Genomic DNA, 22,663 nt, shown 5'->3' with positions numbered 1-22,663 from the left:
AAAGCATAAGATGACTTATTTTAAGCTAATCTTCACTCAGTAAACAAATCATCCCCCCACTGAGAAGCAGGTTTATAAAAAGTAATTTTAACTTTACTGCAGAGACGTCTGGAAATTGAATTCTGTTGACTTCAGAGTGAATAATGCCACTTACAGACAAAAGGACCTCAGAAAAGGTGGGCAAAAAGTGAAGTGGTTCTGGAATTTAGCCACATCTTTTTTCTTTTTTCCTGAAGAAATTTTCTGTTTTCCATTTAAATCAATAGTGTTCTAAATTGTGAGTAGCAAAACTGAAAGAGCCCCATTGTTCAACTGAAATGCCATTGCTCTTGAATTATTTCCTAGCGGAAGCCCTGAGGAACAGGAGTTTCAGGAGAGTAAAACGATTTCTCCAGCTCCCTGTTTGAACACGCTGCCCTAGGAGGGCCTGGACTTTGAAGTGCTTTTCAGATTTTACAGCTGGATTTGTGTCAATCCAGCCATGTTTCTAAATCTGAATAAATTTGTGACTTGTAGTCTGTATTTATGACTAAGGTTAGTGCTTCAGAATTTGGTGGTAGATAATGCCCACAAACTTTGTTGTTTTGGTGTTCATTGGAGCTTGATTATTTAAAACATGTGTGCCACATCTTCAGGCTCACCTGATTATGCAGAGATACTGAAGGAAATTTCTACTGTGTTTTGCCTTTGGTGGATATTCAGTGACTTTTTTGCTGGGAGTAGGGTCATAATAAATACCTCTGCGATGGCAGCAAGGCCTTTTCAGGCAGAAACCGTAAGATGGTTACTATGAGAAATAAAGGTTTCACATCAGGAAATGTTTTGTTGTCAGGAGAACATTTAAGGAATCTGACATTTCCCTGAACCAAGTCTCTGTATCTACAAATATCATAGTCCAGAAAATTGAGTTTCATCTTTCTTATTATAAATAAATGTACCTTTCTGATTATCTGCAAATTTCACATTGCCAGCTAATTTTTACTTATGCTTCTAAGGAATGGTTTTTAGGTTTTTTTCCTTTTAAAGCATTGTTTTATGTAAACTAAGGTACACTTATCTTTGAGTGGTCATCTGCTTTTGAGGTTAGCAGTTTGTCCCTGAAAAAAAAAAATTGTATCTCGAATGCAGAGGTTAACCTTTTATGAAAATTAATTAACTATAAGGACTTCTGTCTAAAGGAGTTTGGCAGATTATATATTCTGAATCACCTCCCAATTGAAATGCTATGAAAAGCCTATAAAGCATCTTTTGAAGTATATTGCTCAGTTGGCACAAAAAAAGAGAAATCATAGAGACTGAAGATAAAATGAAAGCAGGAATCTTGAATTGTCCCTGAGTGTTTCTGCTGGGCTTCCCTCTGATGCCACGTAGGGCAATGGGGATGGAAGATAAAGCCTCTGCTTCTCCATGCATGTGGAGAGTCTAGTGAGAAATACCCTCAGTGTAAGGGTGATTGAGAAATAAACCTCCCAGTGGCAGAGCCGCGGGCTCAGGAGCAGGGAGGGTGTAGGAAGGAAACCTACCGTCTTTACCTTGGCACTGGGGAAGGAGAAGGGGAGGCAGGGTGTGAATTCTCCTAGATAAGAAAGGCTGAGCTTCACGTGGGTGCAGGGTATCTTGACTGTCCCTGTGAGGTCCAAAACTCCCCACACCAGGAATTTCATTTAAAGTGCCTCCCAAGAATCAAACAGAAGCTGAAAACAAATCTTCTCTGGAAGAGTGCCACTTCAACTCAGGCCTCCAAGAATTTCTACAGGTCATGTTTCAAGGGAAATCAGTTCACAGTCAGAAATCACAAATCAGATGAAGAAATTCACCAACGTGAGAAATAGAGCCAGCAGAAACACCACAGTGTAATTATCAGATTCCTAATGTAAAATAAGTGCATTAAACAAGCTTTTAAAAGTAAATGATTAATGTGATGCTGCTTTTATAAAAAATAAGCAAGAAAGAAGATACTGTAAAGAATGACCAAACAGATTTTGAAGAGGACTAAGTAGAACTTCTGCAAATAAAGAATATGATTGTTAGCATTAAAAAAATTCAGTTATTCAGATTAAAGACTGTTCTTCAGGTTAAAGAAGATATTAGACATACCTGAAGAGAGAATTAATGAAGTAGAATATAGATGTAAAGAAATTACCTAAAATGCAACCCACCAAGAGGTGAAAAGCATATGAGTGGTTAAGAGACATGGAAAAAAGCAAATCTTTCCAGCAATGATAAACTACATAATTGGGACCAACCATTCTGCAGAGGACAACTGGCCCAAGATATTATCATGAAAATGAGTTAGCTGTCTTAATATCAAAGCATACTTTAAAAAGCATTATTAGAGATAAAACTTCATAACCATAGAAGGTTCCATTCAGTTTTATGAATTATATTAAATATAATAATTCTAACTTTGTGTATCTAGCAGCATGTTTTCAAAATAGAGCAAAAGTTAACAGAAATACAAGTAAAAATAGATAATTTTTACAATCATAGAGGAACATTTTAACAGAACTTTCCTGTGACTGATAGAAAAAAAATGGCCCCAAAAATCAGTAAATATATAGATTTGAACAATATCATTAACAAATGACTTAAGAGACATATTTATCATATCACACCTAAAGGCTGCAAAATACACATTCTTTTCAGTCACATACAAGAACATTTAAAAATCATTTAAAGAAAAAACATTAGGCCATAAAGCTTTCCTCAACAAATTTTAAAAGATTGAAATCATACAGAGGATGTTCTTTGAGCACAATAGGGTTTAGCCAAAAGTTAATAACGATAACCAGAGGATGAATAATCTCACAAACATAATGTCAAGTGAAAGAAGTCAGACATAAAAGAATACATGTTGTATGGTTTCATTATATATGAAGTTCAAAAATAAGGCTAAATTAGACTATAGTGTTTATGGATACATATTATGGCAGGAAAAGAACAAAGGAAAGTAAAGTGATTACCATAAAAGTCAGGATGATGATTAGTTTTGTGGGGGAGAGGGGCTTGTTCAGAGCATCATAGTGCAAGAAGTTCCTCTTCATTCTTTTCTAAAAAATGTATTGACTATCCTTATGTGAATAGAATTTTAGAATAATATGGTCAAATTCCTTAAAAATCTCATTTGGATTTTTATTGGAATTGTGTTAAATTTATAGATTTCCCCTGGGATTGTTTGCACCTTTGAAATATATTATGTGTTTCCAGTTATTCAGGTTTTATTTGTTGTGTTGTTTTTAAGATTCCTCAGAAACATTTTAGAGCTTTTTTCATACAGATTTCACATTTCGTGTTAGGTGCATTTCTAAATATTTTATTAATTTTGCTTCTATTGTTAATGAGGTGTGTCCCCCACCCCCCACCATACTTTCTAACTGGTTATTGGTAACGTGTAGGAAAACTATAGATTTTTTTTAACTGCTTATTATTAGTTTTAATTTCAATTGTTTATTTTAAAATAATCTTTGTTCTGTTGTTGTGGGGTAGGTATTAGCAGTCATTTTATAATAATTTTCACATTCACTTACTGTTCCTCATTTACAGTTGAGAAAATGAGGCTTAGCAGAGGATAAAAAGATCTCTCGAAGTCACACAACTGAACAGTGGTGGAGGTTCTAATCCAGTTATATCTAACTGAAAAACTCTCTTTCTACCATGGGATTACATTTTCCCTCATAAATTTAATTCAACAACAAATGATATAGAGATATTATGCAACAGAGGTGAAGGAGAGAGTGAATGTAAAATCGCCAGGGATATAAATGAACTATCCAAATTAATATAGCAATTTCACTGTGAAATTGAAGGTAGGAGATTAAGTGGAGAATAGCTAAGATCTAACATTGCCTCTCAGTCTTTAGAGGTCAAAGGACATTTTTGTTTATAAAACTTTTGAGATGTACTCTGAACCTTTGTGTCTGATACATTGTGAAGCAGATGTCTTCTCAGTCGTTTTTTTTTTTTAAATATTAGAAGTGGCATTTAGTGAACCATTTAAATGATGATGATAGTGGACACCTTTAAGATTATTTTAGTAATGACCATCTCCAGACTTGTTCTTAGGACTAAAGGACTGGAAAGTATTCCTCCTTTCGTTCAACACCAATTTTATTTTGCGTCTTTGAAGTCCCAGCCACTCTATGTAGGTGCTGAGTATTAAATAGTGAATAAAAAAAGGTAAATTATAAACAAACATATAAGCACATATCTTGAGAAAAGTGCTGTGAAGAAATGATCTGGGTGCCAATCAGAGGTGCCTTGCCTTTGAGAGTGGGCTAGGCAGAGAAAACAGCCTGTGACAAGGCCCTGAGGCATGTTTTAAGGAACCTAACAAAAGCCACTGTCGCCAGAGGACAGAGGGTGAGGTGAAAGTTGGAAGAAGCTGACGTTGGCTAAGTGCACAAGGATTGTAACATACAGGACCATGGAGACAGTGGAAAGGAATTTGGATTTTATTCAAAGAGTAATGGGAAGTTTCTAGGAAAGGCACCAACACTGACCAATTTAGGATATTAAGACATTGTAGTGGCTGTGTACTGAGAAGATCAAGAGCAGCAGTGGGAAGACCAGGCGGGAATCTGATGCTGCAGACTAGGGTGTCTGACCCCTGGCTCTGTTGATGTTTTGGGCAGGCTAATTCTTGGTTGTAGATGCTGTCCTGTGCACTGAAGCACACTTTGCAGCATCTCTGTCCTCTACCCACTAGCTGCTAGTTGTAACTCTCCTCTCACCTTCCAAGTTGTGACAACCAAAAATGCCTGCAGACCTTTCCGAAAGTCCGGGGTGGGGCTGTCAAATCGTCCTGGTTGAGAGCCACTGCCATCGACCAGGAGTGACCTAAGGAAGACTTGGAATGGGGTGATGGCAGCAGAGGTAGAGAGAGGCACTCAGATTGGAGACACACTCAGGTGGAAGAGGGTTTACCAGATTACTCAGGGTAGTGGGCAGAGAGGAGATCCCTCATTGCCAGGCTTTTCAGGAGAAGCTTCCTTCCCATTTTTTAAAAAACTTAAAATTTACCCACGTTTGTCCTTGCTCTTTGTCAAGCCTTGGAACTTGCAAATATTGTGTCTGCTGTGTGTTCTATACACAGAAAAGATCCACCCTCCCTCCCATTGCACACAAACCGCGTTTTCAAACACTGGAGAAGTGACCTGGGGCTTGGTCTTTCGCCAGGAATCCTGACGTGGGTAAAGCTGATTGATAACTTCGAAGGGGAGTATGACTATGTGACCAACGAGGGGACGGTGTTCACCTTCAAGACGAACCGCGATTCTCCCAACTATCGCCTGATCAACATCGACTTCACGGACCCTGAGGAATCTAAGTGGAAAGTGCTTGTTCCTGAGCACGAGAAAGACGTCTTAGGTAAGACTGCTGCTTGAAAATTGGGCTTTTGTTCTTGCTGAGAACGTCACCAAGTTGGGGCATCTCTCGTTCTCTGGTGACCGGTTACAAGGTAAAGAACCTTTGACCTCTAATCCTCAGGAATAAAGTGTCTAAACGGCACAACCAAGTATTTACTGTATGGCGTCTTTGTAGTTAGTACAATACCATGCACGGTCTTCATAAAAACCCTGAAGGTGTGACTCCAGACTTTCAAAGGTAGTTTTTTTTTAAAATATCAATTGTTTTTGTCTAGTTATTGGCTGATAATAATCACTAACATTTAATCTTTTAAACCATTTGGATTCAGAATCCTTAGCTTTTAGCTTTTGAATAGCCTTTGGCCGTTTGTATTATACCTATTATAGATCTTAGAGTGGAGTTACAGTCCCCTTATTAGAAAAGAAAATAGACTATTGTCAGATTTAATTGAAATCTGTTGCAGTTGCTGCTGTGTGCACTGAGCTACATTCAACTTTTCAGAACCTCACTTCTGTATCAATCATGTTTCAGAATGCCTTTAAGTTCCCTGTTATTCATTTTCTCTGTGATTTTCCAAAAGCGATATGCTGCTTTATAAAGTATTTATTGCCTGAAAGCTGGATTTGATTAGAATAAGACTCGCTAATTTTGCCACTGCTTTTTACACAAAAGGAGCGTCCAGTACCTTCAAGCCAGTGAAGAGTTTGCTTGTTGAAGGTGAACTTCTGCTGACGGGTTGAATGAGGGTAAAATCTAGGACCGTCCCCAAACGCGAAGGTGGAAGATACGTAGTTAGGAAAAGAATTCCTTTTGAGGTCTGCAGAGTGGCCCCGGCTCAGATAAAGCAGTCCTCACATGCGTTTTTCAGTGAATTAAAGCACAGGAATGGAGTCAGACAGATCCAGGTTCACTTCCTGGAAAGGTCAGGAGCTCTTCCTCCCTTGGCTCAAGCCGGGGTGCTCTGTGCCTGGCAGCTATTTAAGCCTGGCCTTGCATAGTGGGTGGACGGGGAAGCGGGGCGCATGATGACAGCAGACTCAGGGAGTGATTCCCGTGGGGCTCCTGCGGCCGGTGTCTCTGCAGTTCCCTGGGCCCTGGAGGAGGCACTGCTGTGGGTGTTTGCTTGAGATTCTCCTCAGCCCCTGGGCATCCAGCAGCGCCCTCCACCCTCTTCTGTCCTGAGGTCTCCACACCACTTCAGGCAGTTCTATTAGATGGAACCCAGGACAACGTCATCTGTGCTCTTTCCTACGAAAATCACATCTGCAACCCCCAGGAAGCAGCCCATCCCGGGCTCTTCCCCTCATACTTAGTCGGCCCTTCTGCCTTCTGGATGTTCCGGTCACAGTCCCTTTAGCTTCTGGGTTTCAGTTAGGCACCAGCGCTCTGTCTCTGTCAGGCTGGGGTTCTCCCCAGTGGGAAGGGGGACTCACAGCCTGACTGGGGATCTTCCCAAGGAAACCTCTTCACCTGTCTTCTCAAAACCTTCCAGTCACTCTCTGACCCTCCTTTATATCTGGTTGAGTCGTGGAACAGGTTTTTGGCCATTTCCTTTCACATCTGCGTGTGAGCAATCTGCTTCGCAGTGACTTTGGTAGCCTGATGGCTTCTGTCCAAACTGAGACAGAACGTCCGCCCAAGGATGGTAAGAGGCCACATTCAGTGAGTGCTTCCCAAGCGCCACGTGAGTTGATCTCATGCGTTGGTGGGTCCGAGTGAGACTTTGGTGGCATGAGTCTTTGTGTAGGGTGCCCTGGGTGCTTTTCAGGTGCAAGTTAGGGTGGAAGAGTGATTCTCATATGGGGATTCATCAGAGATGAAAATATTTCCTAAGACGTGTGAATTTTCTGCCTTTTAAAGCCAAAAAAAAAAAGTGGTTTTAACTGTGCCTTAAGGTGACATCCTCTCTCACTTGTACTTCTAAAGAAATGCAAATCGGTGCTCAGAGATTTTGGGGGGTGATATATTTTTATACCCTTCCTACTGGAAGGTTATAAGTTCTTTAGACTGGAAAGGGGAAACCTTCAATATTCACTAGAACTCATCAATTCAAAGAGAAGCACAGTAGAATTTGCTATATATCATTAGCACAGAATGCCCTATTGAGAATAAAAACTGGAGATGAGTCATAAAGTACTGCTGTAAAGTCAGAGCTTTTATTAACGACAGACTACAAATCACCTTGTCCTTTTCTGATTCACTTTGTCTGTTTTATAATTCTGATGTACTCGTAGTTAACACAGATTGATTTTTCTTTGACAGAAATAATTTACTTCAATTTCCCCCCCCCAAACTTTCTTTAAAATATGAAGGCCATATGAAATATATTGCTTGATTGAGACAGTTTAAAAAAAAATTGAATTGGGCAATGAACAAATTACTTTTAGACATAAGAGTTCTTATCCTCACCTGAGGAAAAGTTTGCTGTGATAATCTAAACAGCCCGGTGGGATCGAGACCCCTGGTGATGCTGAGTTCCTTCTGGCTTGTTCATGTCTTATTCATGTTGATAACTGATTACGTTATAAGCATGAACTACAGGTTTCTTAGGTTATAAAAGTAAGCAGTGTCCAGAACCCCACCACCACACCCCCCACCATGAAACCCAAAAAGGCTTGTCTTTTCCACATTTGAGCTGTTACCTGCAGCCTTATCCTTGCTTCCATTTACCGCAGCATCTCTCCCTCCAGATGGCCTGTCCTTACCTCATGCTGATCTTGTCCAAAATGAAATGGATTGTGCTCTGTGCCTGCCGTTCTGTTTTCTCCTTTCCCCCATCACCTCGCTCACCTCCACTCTCCCAGCTCTGTCACTGACAGCATGGTTACTCAACTCAGAACCCTGGAAATTGGGGAGGATTCATTTCTCTACCTTACTCTCCCTATCCCCACAGTCGCCAAATCCTGGTGGTTCTTCTTGGAAAATGCCTTTCATTTCTTTCCTTGCCTCTCCGAACTTTATCTGCAGCTTGATTTGATTTGACTGGGATATTGCAGTAGTGTTCTTCCTGCTCTCTGGTCCATCCTTCCGTATCCGTCCATTATTCTACATCCTTCACTGGTGTCATCTTTATTTATGTCACCCTTCTGTCCAAACAGTAGCTCCTCAGTAACAGCTAAGTCAGAGCTAACCTTCCCTCTACCTGGCTCACGGAATCGCCATCAGACCACCGCCACCATCGCCACCCACCCCAAACTGAGCAGCTTTTTTCTTCTTAAAAATGGATCTCTCACTTGTTCTGTTTACCAGTCTCGCTCCCTCCCTTCTTTCCTGCTGTTCGTTCCTGTTCCTTCTCTCTCCTCTTTCCTAGCTCTGACCTTCATTCATTGAGTCATCTGTCTTCCCACCACCTTGTCCCCCAGAGGGCTGTCCTGTTCTGACACCACCCTCGGCAACCCCCATCGCCACACCCGTGTATTTGAGATGCAGCTCAGCACCTGCTTAAGGGCTGTCACTTGATTTGGGTCCCTACCTACCACTCACTTTCCTTTGTTTACACACTACTACTTGTATTTTTATAAGATTGTGTCTCTAGGGCAGACGTGACGTATCTTCTTACAGCTCTAGCACCTTGCAGGGTGTCTGGCACATACCAAGGGCTTGATACATTTTTGTCAAATAAACAACCCTGACAGACATGGGTCATGATTTGGGTTTTGTTGTTTTCCTCCTGATATCTCCTATAACATGATATTGGACACAAAATGGGCAGGCAGGGTTATTTGTAGTACGCGTTATCTGGATTATCACAATCCCATGGCTCAAGGTGGAGAATGTTTTGTTTCATCTGCACTAGACAATGACGAATTATTAAAGAAATATGCTCGGGGCCAGCCCAGTGGCACAGCAGTTAAGTCACACGTTCCGCTTCGGCAGCCCAGGGTTTGCTGGTTCAGATCCCAGGTGCAGACATGGCACCACTTGTCAAGCCATGCTGTGGTAGGCGTCCCACATAGAAAGTAGAGGAAGATGGGCATGGATGTTAGCTCAGGGCCAGTCTTCCTCAGCAAAATAATGAAAATAAAGGAATATGCTGAAAACTATGAATGATTAAAACCAAATATAAAGTCACTTTGCAAGTCTCATTGCTTCATAGCCCCGTGTGTAGCTCAAGAACTATTGTTCAATGAAATAAATGTTTTGCTAATTTTCGAAACTATATTAGGTTTAATCCACCCATATCTTTTCAGAATGGGTAGCTTGCGTCAGGTCCAACTTTTTGGTGTTATGCTACCTCCATGACGTGAAGAACATCCTACAGCTTCACGACCTGGCCACTGGTGCTCTCCTCAAGACCTTCCCGCTGGACGTCGGCAGCGTGGTGGGGTACAGCGGCCAGAAGAAGGACACAGAAATCTTCTATCAGTTTACTTCCTTTTTATCTCCAGGTGAGAGTCTCTTCACCAGTGTTGTTCAATTTAAAAATCACACTAATGTTTGGGTTTCTTTCGGGAAATGGAAATGTAATGCTGTGTTATTGAAAATCACATATGCTGCATTACAGCCAAAATTACTTCCTGGGAGTAAAACAGTAAAACAGACGCTCAGAGCAAAGAGAAAGGTGCAGCCCTCAAACCATACTCTCCTTTCTCTTATATCCTGAGTTCTGTTCTGGGGACAGGACCAACTGTTGTTTTAGGCTGATTTGAAAAATTGTATGAACAAATATGACCTTAGATTCAGCCTTTAGTCTATGTATACCAGGACACACGCAGTGCAGATAACTAAAAGCATAAAATAAAAATCTGTAGTCACATCTGACATTAAAAAACTTATTTCTAGAATAAACTGAGAATAAATTCTGCTTTTGTTAAACTGAATTAAAATATAATTCTAAAAGTATACTCTTACATCATTTAGAAAAAAAGCTTGTTACTTGGGTCTAGTAGAGAAGAAAAAAATGCTTGTAAATTGTGATTTTACATTTCACAGTATGGGTTAATTTTCCCCAAAGCAAACATAGCTCTCTTTTTAACATTTTTTAACTTGGTCACACTCATTTTGCTTTGTTTTATTTTTTTCCTGCTTCTCCACTTGGCTGCACTGTTTTTGTTATAACCGAAGCCATAACGCACACTCTGAGTTGTCCCAGGAGTCTGGCTCCATTGGCAGTTTGCAGTTGACTGGGCAGACCCTATCCTAAAGGCAATCTGGCTGAAACAATTTCTGTGCTTTCCTTGTTTGTTTTTTTGGATTTTTGGTTTTTTTGTTTTGAGGAAGATTAGCCCCGAGCTAACATCCGCCCACCAATCCTCTTCTGTTTGCTGAGGAAGACTGGCCCTGAGCTAACATCCTTGCCCATTTTCCTCTACTTTATACATGGGACGCTTACCACAGCATGGCTTGCCAAGCAGTGCCATGTCCGCACCCGGGATCCAAACTGGTGAACCCTGGGCTGCCAAAGCAGAATGTGCAAACTTAACCACTGCACCACCAGGCTGGCCCCCTCCTTGTTTGTTTTTTAAGCTCCTTCACCGCCCTTTTTGTCCTGCCCAGTTTTGTTACAGTAGTTAGTCCTCGGCAAATAAAGCAGACATAGGGGAGAGCCAGGCAGGGGTTAAAGTGGCTCCATCCTTCTGGGGTTTAGCCAGCTGACAGTGATGTCTCAGCCACTTTTTTTTTGTGCCTCGGAGTCACAGAGTAGGCAATCTATAAGGAATCTTATCGTCATGACAGGTGCTGTCAGAGTTATTAAAACCAAAAGAGTGATGTTCTGTAGGCAGGTCTGATGGTATACCTGGGACACCCAGCTGGCTTTCCTTGTCCATATGCCATTCAGAGTCTATAGGGGGGCTCGGAGAAGTGCCCATGAGGATGTGGAAACCATGCCCAGGGCCAGGAGTCTGGGTGTCAAGAAGCCTCCATCAGAGTGTCCTGCCTCTCACCCCTCCTCCTCCAGAGCCTAGGGTACAGTGGCAGCCAGTGGACATGACCCAAGAAAAATCTGTTTTCTCCAGATAGCCATTCCCAACCCACTGCTGCAGAGTCCACAGTTTATTTCCTCAACTTAGACTGGTTCCAGAAATTTTACTTTGGAAAATCTCATAGCATAAACCGTTTAAATGGATAAAGGGCAATAAGGACAACAGAGTAAGGGTGAATCACTTGCTCTTAATAAAAGCCAGAGTCCCCACAGGCCTGTAAACCACCTTCAGTGACCCCAAGTGGCCATTTATTTCAGGAACAAGCTCGTCATTACCTGGGGAAGAAAGGGCTCGTTGTCCTAGTATAAAATGATGGGTTCTGTGCCAAGCAGTGAAATATTATCTGTGGCCGTGAAGTTTGAAAAGGGAAGTGTGTTCTTAGCTCTGTAGTGCCAGGCAGCTTCTGAACAAGCTTTAATTTGTTACTGTAACGCTTTGTTCTTCTCCTTTGTCTTTTCTTAGTCATTTTGCCTTGAGCTTTTTCTTTTCTTTCCTTAATACAATTTGATATCTAAAACCAGAGAACGGGGCTTCCAGACTCAGGCCTTCTGGTCCAAATGCAAAAGTGGCCATCAGGTAATTAAACTAGATCTCTCGGAAGCAAGAATTGTCAGTGTGTGTACCTACACAGCCGTACACCTACATGTCAGCATACTGGCTATTGTGCGCTGGTCTCTGAAGGTTCACTGTCCACTACTGCAGTAATCAATAGGAACTAAATTTTAAGTAAAGCCCCAGGGCCGAAAATAACTGCAGCTCCAGCTGCTATGGACGCGTGGTGCATCTGGCAGATGCACACCAGCTGACTTTGTTTCCCATGGAGGTACATAGTGAAGACGTGTCTGGGCCCAAGCCATTTTGGAGTTTTGTACCTTGAGTCACACTTGGGAGAAAGTGGGGGGGCCGGGGCAATTTGGAGGACAATGCACTTATTCCCTGTGACTCAGACCACTTAGTGGTTGAGCTGATTAATTCTGTACTCCTGCAACTTTGAAGGGTTGTCTGAGGTTAGCTCCAAACAGACTTGCACATTGTAGTAATCCAGTACAGCAGTCCCAGGTGCGTGGACCTGGGAAACAGAGATGAGAAATCAAAGAACCTTTCCCAGACTGTTGGGGAAAAACAAAAAAAACTTTTTTTTTTTGAGGAAGATCAGCCTTGAGCTAACATCTGCTGCCAATCCTCCTCTTTCTGCTGAGGAAGACTGGCCCTGAGCTAACATCCGTGCCCATCTTCCTCTACTTTATATGTGGGACACCTACCACAGCATGGCTTGCCAAGTGGTACCGTGTCTGCACCTGGGATCCGAACCGGCGAACCCTGGGCTGCCAAAGCAGAACGTGCACAGTTAACTGCTGTGCCACCGGGCCGGCCCCCCAAAAATATTTTTAAGACTTAATTTTTTCTGGAACAGTTTCAGGTTTACAGCAAAATTGAGGGGAAAGAACAGACATGTCTCATATACCCCTGTCTGCACACATGCATAGCCTCCCCCATTATCAACATCCCCTACCGGAGTGGTATATTTGTTACAATCGATGAACCTACATGGACACATCATCATCGCTCAAAGTCCATACTTTGCTCTAGGGTTCACTCTTGGTGTAGTACATTCCGTGGGTTTGGAGACATGTATAATGACATGTGTGCATCATTGTGGCATCCTACAGAATATTTTCACTGTCCTAAAAAGCCTCTATGCCCTGCCTTTTCTTCCCTCCCCCTCCCCCCATCCCCTGGCAACCACTGATCTATTTACTGTCAGCATAGTTTGCCTTTTCCAGAATGTCATATAATTGGAATTATATAGTATGCAGTCTTCTCAGATTGGCTTCTTTCACTTAGGAATATGCATTTAAGGTTCCTTTATGTCTTTTCATGGCTTTATAGCTTGTTTCTTTTTAGCGCGGAATAATATTTCATTGTCTGGATGTAGCACAGTGTATCCATTCACCTACTAAAGGACATCTTGGTTGCTTCCTAGTTTTGGCAATTAGGAATAAAGCTGCTGTAAACATCCGTGTGCAGGTGTTTGTGTGGACATAAGTAAGTTTTCAACTCTTTTGGGTAAATAGTGCAAAAATTTCTGAGAGACTTATTTTAGTTTTTGTTTATACTTTTTTCTTTTAATAACCTTAAAAGCCAACCTATAATCAAATAGAACAGTATCCACATGGATCATCTTTACAAAGTTCTTTTGACTTCTCTTTACATATCGTGTTTTTCAGATCCCTCTGATTCTTTTTTTCAGCTTCCCCAAGCATTGCCCCTTCCTCTTAACTCCCACTTCTTTTACTTTCGTAGGTTCGTTTCAGATTATAGCAGGGACATCTGAGGCGATCGTCCCCGCTTCCTTCCTATTGCTACAGTAGGCTTATTGAAGCACTGTTTTGCTCAGGAGACCTGCCTCCTCCAATCTAGACACCTCCTCTGGCGTAAGGGACTTCCATAATCCAATTCTCTCTTTCTTCCTTAAACTTTGAAATTTATTTCCTAAGGACTACCTAACCAGTCCTCTCTGGTTCTTGATTCTAGAATGTTTTCTCCAAACCCCATCTTCCTTGTACTTACCGAGCCTATTCAGACAGGGCACAAATCATCATTAAATTATAGGGATTCCTGTTACATTGTGAATGTGCAGTGGGCTAACCTGGGCTAACACAGGTGGATCTGTAAATAGAAAGTATTTATCAAATAGATTAAGCCCTGGTACCTTCAGTTTTCACCCAGCCTCCTCCGAGGTGCCTCTTCTGCACAAGACAGAAGAACAGAGGTCAGACAGTTGGCCCTTTCTCTGAACAGTAGCCAGCCCCTGTTGTATACTTTTTTCATTCTGCTGTTAGAGTATTTGATGTCTCAATTTTTCTAGATAAACAAGATTTAGAGTGTGTTTCCTACTCCTTGTCTTCAGTAGGGAACTTGCCTTCTAGTACTTTAGTGACTTGTCTAAGGTCACTGGCCCGGTAACTCAGAGCTGGGAATCCTGGCTCCCGGGTCCCTTGTCATTCACTGTACTGTAAGTACCAGAGACGCCAGGTGAGGCAGGTGCTCAAATGGCACATGGTTGGTCTGCTATCTCTTTTTGTTGTTGTTTGGAGTTTTTTTCATGGATTCAGATGCTTTTTGTCTTTCGGAGAAAGGGAGTAGGCACCAGTCAAGAAGCTCTTCAAAAAATTAACATTCAAGTGAAGAAAGCCTTTGCCTTCAAGATTACATTCATCTAGGCAAGTACGGTATTCAGTGTCTCTGGTGAATTAGAACATGTGCCCAGAGTATAGTGTGAAAGTACTTTAATAAATAAAAATATATTTCAACAAATATCCAGGTAGAACTTAAACTAAGAAAGCCAATACTTCAGTCACATTATACATCTCCCACTGTCAATGTTAATTGTACTCCCTATTTATGGTACCTTAAAATAATTTGTCTGTAAGCATGAGAATTGAGATAACATTCATAGGGATTAGCAGGCATGCTGTTAGTGAACCTAAATATCTTTTTTGCCAGAGGGGGGCAGAGTATTGTTTCTCAACTGTTAGTGGGGTATATACATAGAGGAGTTGAGAAGAAAGCAAGCCACCATTTTAATACCTGATCAGTCAATTTGAAAGTGCCCTGTGGGAGTACCATTTGGTTTCTGGTTTTTCAGCAAGTACTGGGATCACTACATTGATTTTTTCATCTACTTGACAGTGTATGTTTGAAGTATTATATGGGAGGGCTGTTCCACAGCGGCCGCTCTGGATGACTAATTCTGCTTCATGAACCACACCAGTGTCGTTGTTTTCAAACAGTAATGACTCGTCTTACTGTTTCTTTGATTTAGTTCTTAAATGTTAGAGTGTAGTAGCATTAACTTCAGGAAATGGAATTTTAATTAGTGATTAAATAAGCTGGAATTCTTGGTGTATATTCAATGATTTGTGTTCTGCACCATTACTGGGATATGCAAAATTTAAAAAGCGATTCTAAAATGGCTACCCAATCATCTCTAGTCCCTGATTGCTTTCCACAATGTGTCCACAGATGAGTAGGGATCAGGTAGCAGGAGCCCCAGAGTTCCCATGAAGAGACCCCTGACTGGCTGTTGACTTTGGACAGACCATTTGAGTTTTCCGTCTTAATCACCTGGGGTAAAATGCCCCACATGAAGTATCCCTTCTTTGACCTGCACTCCTGAGGGTGCTGGAGTGGGGAACACCTGTTAGGTTTCTGCAGTTAGATGTTTACCTCGTCTCATACTCACAGAATACATTAGAATCTTCTAAAATGTATACTCAGATTACAGCTATAAAAAGGAAGGCCTCACAAAGGCTTAATATCCATAATATATAAAGAACTCACACAATTCAACAACAAAAAATCAAACAACCTGATCAAAAAATGGGCAGGAGACATGAACTGACATTTCTTCAAAGAAGATATATGGATGGCCAATAGGCACATGAAAAGATGTTCCTCATCGCTGATCATCAGGGAAATGCAAATCAAAACTACACTAAGATATCACCTTACACCCATTAGAATGACAAAAATAACTAAAACTAATAGTAACAAATGTTGGAGAGGTTGTGGAGAAAAAGGAACCCGCATACACTGCTGGTGCGAATGCGTACTGGTGCAGCCACTATGGAAAACAGTATGGAGATTCTTCAAAAAATTAAAAATAGAACTACCATACGACCCAGCTATCCCACTACTGGGTATCTATCCAAAGAACTTGAAATTAGCAATTCCAAAAGTCCCATGCACCCCAATGTTCACTGCAGCATTATTTACAATAGCCAAGATGTGGAAGCAACCTAAGTGCCCATCAACAGATGATTGGATAAAGAAGATGTGGTATATATATATACAATGGAATACTACTCAGCTGTAAAAAAGAACAAAATCGTCCCATTTGCAACAACATAGATGGACCTTGAGGGAATCATGTTAAGTGAAATAAGCCAGATAGAGAAGAACAATCTCTGTATGACTCCACTCATATGAGGAATTTAAAAATGTAGACAAAGAGAAGAGATTAGTGGCTACCAGGGGAAAGGTGGGGTGGGGGGTGGGCACAAAGGGTGAAGGGGTGCACCTACAACACGACTGACAAACAACAATGTACAACTGAAATTTCACAAGATTGTAACCTATCATTAACTCAACAAAAAATTTTTTAAAAAAAGTAGGAGGGCCTCGTCTGATGGTGAGGATGAAGAGCGAATGCTCACACAGCGCTCCATGCGCCAAACTGCTGTGAGCATTCTTCGTCCTGTGACCCTGACGCGGCAGTGCTGATGACCTTGTTCCTGACCAATGCTGCTCTCCTGCTCTTCATGGCGTCCGATTGTGCTTTGTGATCTTGTGTCTAGCGAGTCTGTGGACTCAACTAAGACTTCTGCTCCCTTCTAGGTATCATTTATCACTGTGATCTTACCAAAGAGGAGCTGGAGCCAAGAGTCTTCCGGGAGGTGACTGTGAAGGGAATTGATGCTTCCGATTATCAGACAATCCAGGTATGGAGGAGCATTTGATCTCGATAACGTGAGAGTTACAAAATCTGACCTTCCATCCAGGCCATTCACACCTCATCTTGTCAGAAGCCATGTAGGTAATCCACAGTCATACAGACGACAGATATTTTGGGAGCTTCTGCTGTTTCTGGGCACTGAGCCTGCCGGGTCTGCTCCCATACCTGCCACTCTTGACAGGAAGCCAGAGTCCTTTGTCTGGGGGATCTTACTGCAGTAGCTATCAAAGCCACACAGTTTGTCTGCTTGCTTGGAAGTGGGTTGTGTTCTAGTTCAGGTCTTGTGGTGTCATAAGTAACAACATAGATTTGCTCTATATAAAGGATTTACTCAGGTGCTATGAGTCAGTCGTTTCGGCCTCAAGTTCATATATATTTCTTCCTGGCACAAAGTGGGCACACCATGAAGTACTAGAATGAATGAATTAACTAATTAATTGTCAAGGCACCACAAGCTCACCATCCTTTCAGGTTAAGAATCGCCATTTTTGTTTCTTCAGCTCCCCAAAGGTACTGAGTCTCCCAGAAGCTGGATCACTTATTGATTAAGGATTCAGAACGTCTCTGTTCCTTTGCGAGGAGAGGTCACCTCTTGGGTACCAGGTGTTTATCAGGGCTCTCCCACTTGGAGGGCTGGACCACACAGACCACAGATTAGGAATCAGACCGTTGGTTGTGAAGGAAAGTTAAAACAAACAGCACAGGATGCTCCCAAGAATGTTTCTGTGAAACTAGGGCATTATTTTAGCCTTGTGAATTACCCTTCACCTGTCTAGAACTAGTCTAAATGATAGGCTAGATCTACATTGTAAATAAATAGAGCTTTGTACAAAAACCAATGGTGACTGGGTCTGGCTCAGGGCTGCAGTTTTCCAATCCCGCTCTGTGTCAGGCGTCAGCAGACTGGCCTCTGGTTTTATTGGAGAATAGCCACACCCATTTGTTCACATTGTGTCTCTGGCTGCTAATTAAATTAGCACTTTAACAGGGTGAGTGTAAGAGAGACTGTATGGCCCACAAAGTCTAAAGTACTTAGTATTTGACACTCTAAGAAAAAGTTGGCTCATCCCTAGTCTGTATAAATAGTATTTATAAAAGCAGAATGTTCCAGTAGCCGCAAAGGGCCTTTGTCATGAAGCTCTGTCAGACAGGCCTGAAATCTCCACAGTCTTGTTAGGTAACATTGCGCGAGTCATTTAACCTTTCTGCCACATTTTTTTCAGCTGTAGAGTAGAGATAGTATCTACTTTGCAGGATTCCTGTAGGATTATGTGAGATGATGTATATTAAGTGTCTGGCACATATAATGATTTTTTTCAATCGATATTAGAAATAAATGTAACAGACTTTTATAGTCTTCTGTATTCTGGCCTGCTTCTTGCTTCATTTTCAAGATGAGCCATCACCTGGAGAGAGATTTTGTGGAGGCTTATAGCCCCTATCTGGTGCTTACAGTGATCATTAATTCACCCTAGTCCTATATTAGACTTTTAAAATCACTTTTAGGCTGTCATTCTTTGCTGTTTTCCTTTTCTTCATGTGGAGAAAATGTGTCCTTATCATCTGTAACATTTGGTCTTCTCAGGGCCTAATTCTACTCCTTGCCTGGCATCCCCAGGGCCAGAGTGTGTGTGTGCATGCACATGTGTGTGCAACACTGCCTCTCCCACTCCCATCAGTAAGGCCAAGGAGGCCGGGGCAGCACCCAGTGACCGTCCCCTCTTCTGCTCTCAAGGATGCAGCCTCAGCTGCCCTCGAATTGAGTTGCCCACTCAAGACCCCCTGTCTTCTCGTCGTCTCTACTACAGGGTCCTCTCAGCTCTATATAAAAACACCTTACTCTCCTCCCTTTTCCACCCCCACAAACAGTTAGTGCCCAAGTGTACAATGACCTTTGGAGTTTGGGGGAGGGAGGGGCACCTGTAACAATGATGGCTATAACTCTTACGTCTCAGTGACAATGATTGGAGTTGTGTCTCCTGTTGAGTAGCCATTTTTGTCTATTCTGATAATAGTAATATTCTTTACAGGTGACACACAAAGAAACTACTTACCACCTACTATACATTTTTTTTTCATTTATAAATGAAAAGATAAAACTTTACACCTGAGCAAGTGCTTGTGTGGAGTAGGAATCTCTCAGCCATGTACATAGCAGCCTGAATCTTCCAGATTAAACTGGGGAGGAAACGGGCTTGGGTGCTGCCAGTCACCTGTGTCATTGCAAAACTGAACTGCTGTGCCTGGCTGTCCACTGTGCAAAGAAAACTTCCCTGATGTTAAGCTACTCAAATACTTATAACCTTTTATTTGGACTGCTTCAAGAAGAAAAAAAAAAAGAGTCATGGTAAATTTTTAAAGAGATAGTAACTAGAGAGAATGCATTGCTTTACAGATTTTAATGCACTGCTCATCATTTCCATGCTTTAGAAAATGGAGATTTGCCTGTGGGCAGAGTATAGCCTCTATGTATAATGCCAATAGAAGATTTATATCGGTTCATTATACACATCATACATATTGCACTGAGTTGTTAAAATAGAATTCTTTCATTGTGTACAGGCGCTTTTGCAGTGCACTGTGATGTCACAGCACCTAGGCTTGTACCACTTACAATCCTTTTGGCAGTGGTGTAGATTCAAGTGTGTGCAGCAGAGCTGTGACATGGCCTGTGAGCGTGACAGATGTTCTCACATGTTGATTAGGCTCTCAGCGGGCTTGCTAACCATGACCTACCCTTGTAAAAGCAGGCCCTAGAGAGGGATTTGTGCATGGATGGAAAACATCCTGATGGTGTGTAATAGAAACCACAGCATTTTGAAAAAATATTCTATTTTTGTTTTCAGTTACTTTAGGATAATGCCACTTTTGATTCCACTTGACTCTGGTGTTTATATTTATTCCATATGTGATTTGGAAAGAAGATCCCCTGGGCTATTTGTCACTCCTCCTTGCATTCTGTGAGGCACGTTAACATTTTGAAGCAAATGCTGCAGTGCAGATTACCCTGCTTGGTTAGTGAACGCAGTTAATGGTGGTCATGACCATGCACATCTACTTGGTGGTGTAGCTGGTGAGAGAGACAAAGCCAAGGAGAGAGAAGGGTCGAAGAAACACGGGGCCAAAGAAACCACAGAAGGCTGCTATGTGATGTACATTCTCTCAGGACCCAGAGCATCTCGAATGGGCGAGGTGAAGGATATGGTGTCATATTTTCCTGATAGACACAGAACAAAGCTGCTGTCTCTATAGCCTTTATCCATTCCTGATTACCACTCTGGGTAGAAAAATTGATCTGTATCAGAAATATAATTTTGAAAGTCAAATCCTGAAAAACTGTTCGTTTCTCTTCTAATCTGGGGTACATAGAAGAATTTAGTTTTAGGTAGGTTTATCAAATCTGCAGTTGACTAATCTTTTCTTTTTCCTGCTTTTTACTGTGAGTAGCACGACCACATAATATCGATTAGAACCTCTGTGCCCAAGTCTTTTAAAAAGAAGTTGAAATACTGAGCATTAGAATTACATTTGTAAAACAGGTTTGGTGATAAGTGATTTCCCTGAAAAATCTGTCTGCATTTATAACCAATAATATGTTTCATTTTAAACAAAGTGAAGTAAAAGGGAAATGGTAGTTGGTCTGTCAACAAAAAATTATGATGCAACATGCAACGCCAGGTCCTATTTGAATCCAGAGAAGTTCCAGACACAAGCACTGTCCCTGGGAAATTACAGTCAGACTGAAAAGTTGAGACATACAGATCTGGAAGATCAGCCACCCCAAAGATGTTCTCACAGTGGTCCAGGGAAAGGTGCAGGCTGCGGTCAGCACTGTGGTGTTAGAGGTTCTCCTGGCCAGGGTCAAGGAGGCCGTCTTCACAGCAGAGGTGGGAATTGGGCATGGTTTTGAGGGACAGGTAGTTCCGTGATTCCTAGTTCCCCACTAGTGGTGGTCCCCAGTACCACCACGCTTCATTCAGAGGCTGCCTCTGCCTTTTCACAGCAGTGTAATTTCATAATCTCACAGTAAATTCAAAAAGAAAAGAATCACACCCTGCACATCCTGGGCAATAGGGTTGCCTCCGGCAGTTGTCTTTTGAGGATGGAATAGTGTTTGCCCTGTGGTTGAACGTGGCATGATAAAGGAAAGTAGTGTAGCAAAAATGTACTTTTTGGTTTCTCAGTATCTCATTTTTGTTCAGCCAGCTAAGAGACTGGCTTTTCTCCTCCCAAAATGAAAGACAAAATTTAGAAACGTGAAAAAGAACAGTGAACTGAGTGTACTGTGAATAAACTCCATTAACAACAGTTTCCACATTTTATCAGAGGCAATGAATTGGAAGGAAGATCTAATTTTATGGGGCAGAAGCAAACTTAAATCAATATACAATCATGCATAACTTAACAATGGGGGTACGTTCTGTGAAATGCGTTGTTAGGTGATTTTGTTGTTGTGCGAGCATCATATAGAGTATACCTACATAAACCTAAATGGTATAGCTTACTGCATACCTAGGCTCTGTGGTACTAATCTTATGGGTCCACCATTGTATATGCAGTTAGTCGTTGACCAAAATGTCATTATGTGGCACATGACTGTAGTACGAAAATAATAAAATTATAAGTATTAACATAGATTTTATTATCTTGATTCCTGTTTTGTTATACTCAATAGAAATCTTACTTTCCTGAGGTTTACCTACAGTGATGCATATGAGACATCAAGAGCATCCCAAAGGGTGCCGTGTAGCTGAACAGAAATGTTAAAATTAAATGATTCTTTGGGTTCACCAAGATGCCTTGGAGTAGAAGGAGTGGGAATTTTTTTCTTAATTTAGTCTACATTTTTCTAACCTTGGTGATAACCAATTTGTGGTTGCTAGCATACAGGCTCTTCCATTCAGAGCACATGTTCTCAGAGCATTAATTAGTGTTTTAATACTCATTAACTTTTGTGCTGAGCACATGGCACATACAGTTTTTGAATATTGACTCATCCACGTCCTTGGTGAATTGACTGTTGAACTAGTGAGGATGTTTTTCTTTAGCACTGTGTTCTTACCATTAGGTGTAGGTCAGAACATGCTAGTGAAGAGTGAATGGGGAAATATTTTCAGAAAGAACTTTGTGAGGGGTTACTGTGCTTGTATATGATTAGGAGACTTCTTTAAATTGAATCAGTTGTTCTCGACAATTTATTGCCTAAGCGTTCATGTTATATTTGGTATTATGCTTCACGGTGACATATTCTTGCATACACAGATTCCTGCCCTTTCGAGTTCTCTTTGTCATGCAGGTATTCTAGATTGAGGGCATCATCTTCATATTCAGAGAGCACATATTTATGTCTCTTTCTCCTTTACATATCAGCTCTGTTCAAATAATTTGATTGTAAAAGATGATAAGAAAGAGACTTTGTTTTCTTGCTATTTTATCATAGAGAAATAACTTATGGGGCCCAAGTCTGTCGTTGCTGCAGTCTCCATTCCACTGTAAATAAATCCTCTTCCATGTTTTAAAAAAGGACATTACTTTGCAGCAGCCTGAGAATATGTAACCCACTTTCAGTACAAATCACAAGGTAGTCTTGAGAACTGAGCAGCCAGTCCCCATAGTGATAGACCTGGGGAGATCCCTTGAGCCTTCTGTGGGCTTCCCTGTGGCAAGGGATGGAAAGCTCAAGGCTGACTCAGGCCTGTGCTGAGTTTTCTCTGAACTTTGCTCTGAGGAAATGGGTCCTGTTTAAATTATGAATGAGGTCTGCAGTGAGATGGGGACCGGGAAAGCAGCTGAACCTGTGCCTGGTGACTTACAGCATCAGGGTGGAGGCCAGGAAAAGAACCCCATTGGTTGG

At 41.5% G+C, this 22,663-nt stretch overlaps 1 protein-coding gene across 3 annotated transcripts in view; it reads left to right on the top strand.

Annotated features, from left to right (window-relative positions):
* PREP (prolyl endopeptidase) overlaps positions 1 to 22,663 on the top strand; it is a 122,859-nt gene that overhangs the window by 61,153 nt on the left and 39,043 nt on the right. For all 3 annotated transcript variants that reach the window (XM_070556757.1, XM_070556758.1, XM_070556760.1), the window contains exons 8-10: positions 5,176 to 5,367; positions 9,558 to 9,755; positions 16,692 to 16,795. In XM_070556757.1, the coding sequence (XP_070412858.1) occupies positions 5,176 to 5,367; positions 9,558 to 9,755; positions 16,692 to 16,795 (494 nt within the window). The remainder of the gene's footprint in view (positions 1 to 5,175; positions 5,368 to 9,557; positions 9,756 to 16,691; positions 16,796 to 22,663) is intronic.

Source organism: Equus przewalskii, chromosome 9, assembly GCF_037783145.1.
Source record: "Equus przewalskii isolate Varuska chromosome 9, EquPr2, whole genome shotgun sequence".
Lineage (NCBI taxonomy): Eukaryota > Metazoa > Chordata > Mammalia > Perissodactyla > Equidae > Equus > Equus przewalskii.
Note: the sequence above shows the minus strand (reverse complement) of the source record. Positions and strands in the feature narration are given on the sequence as shown.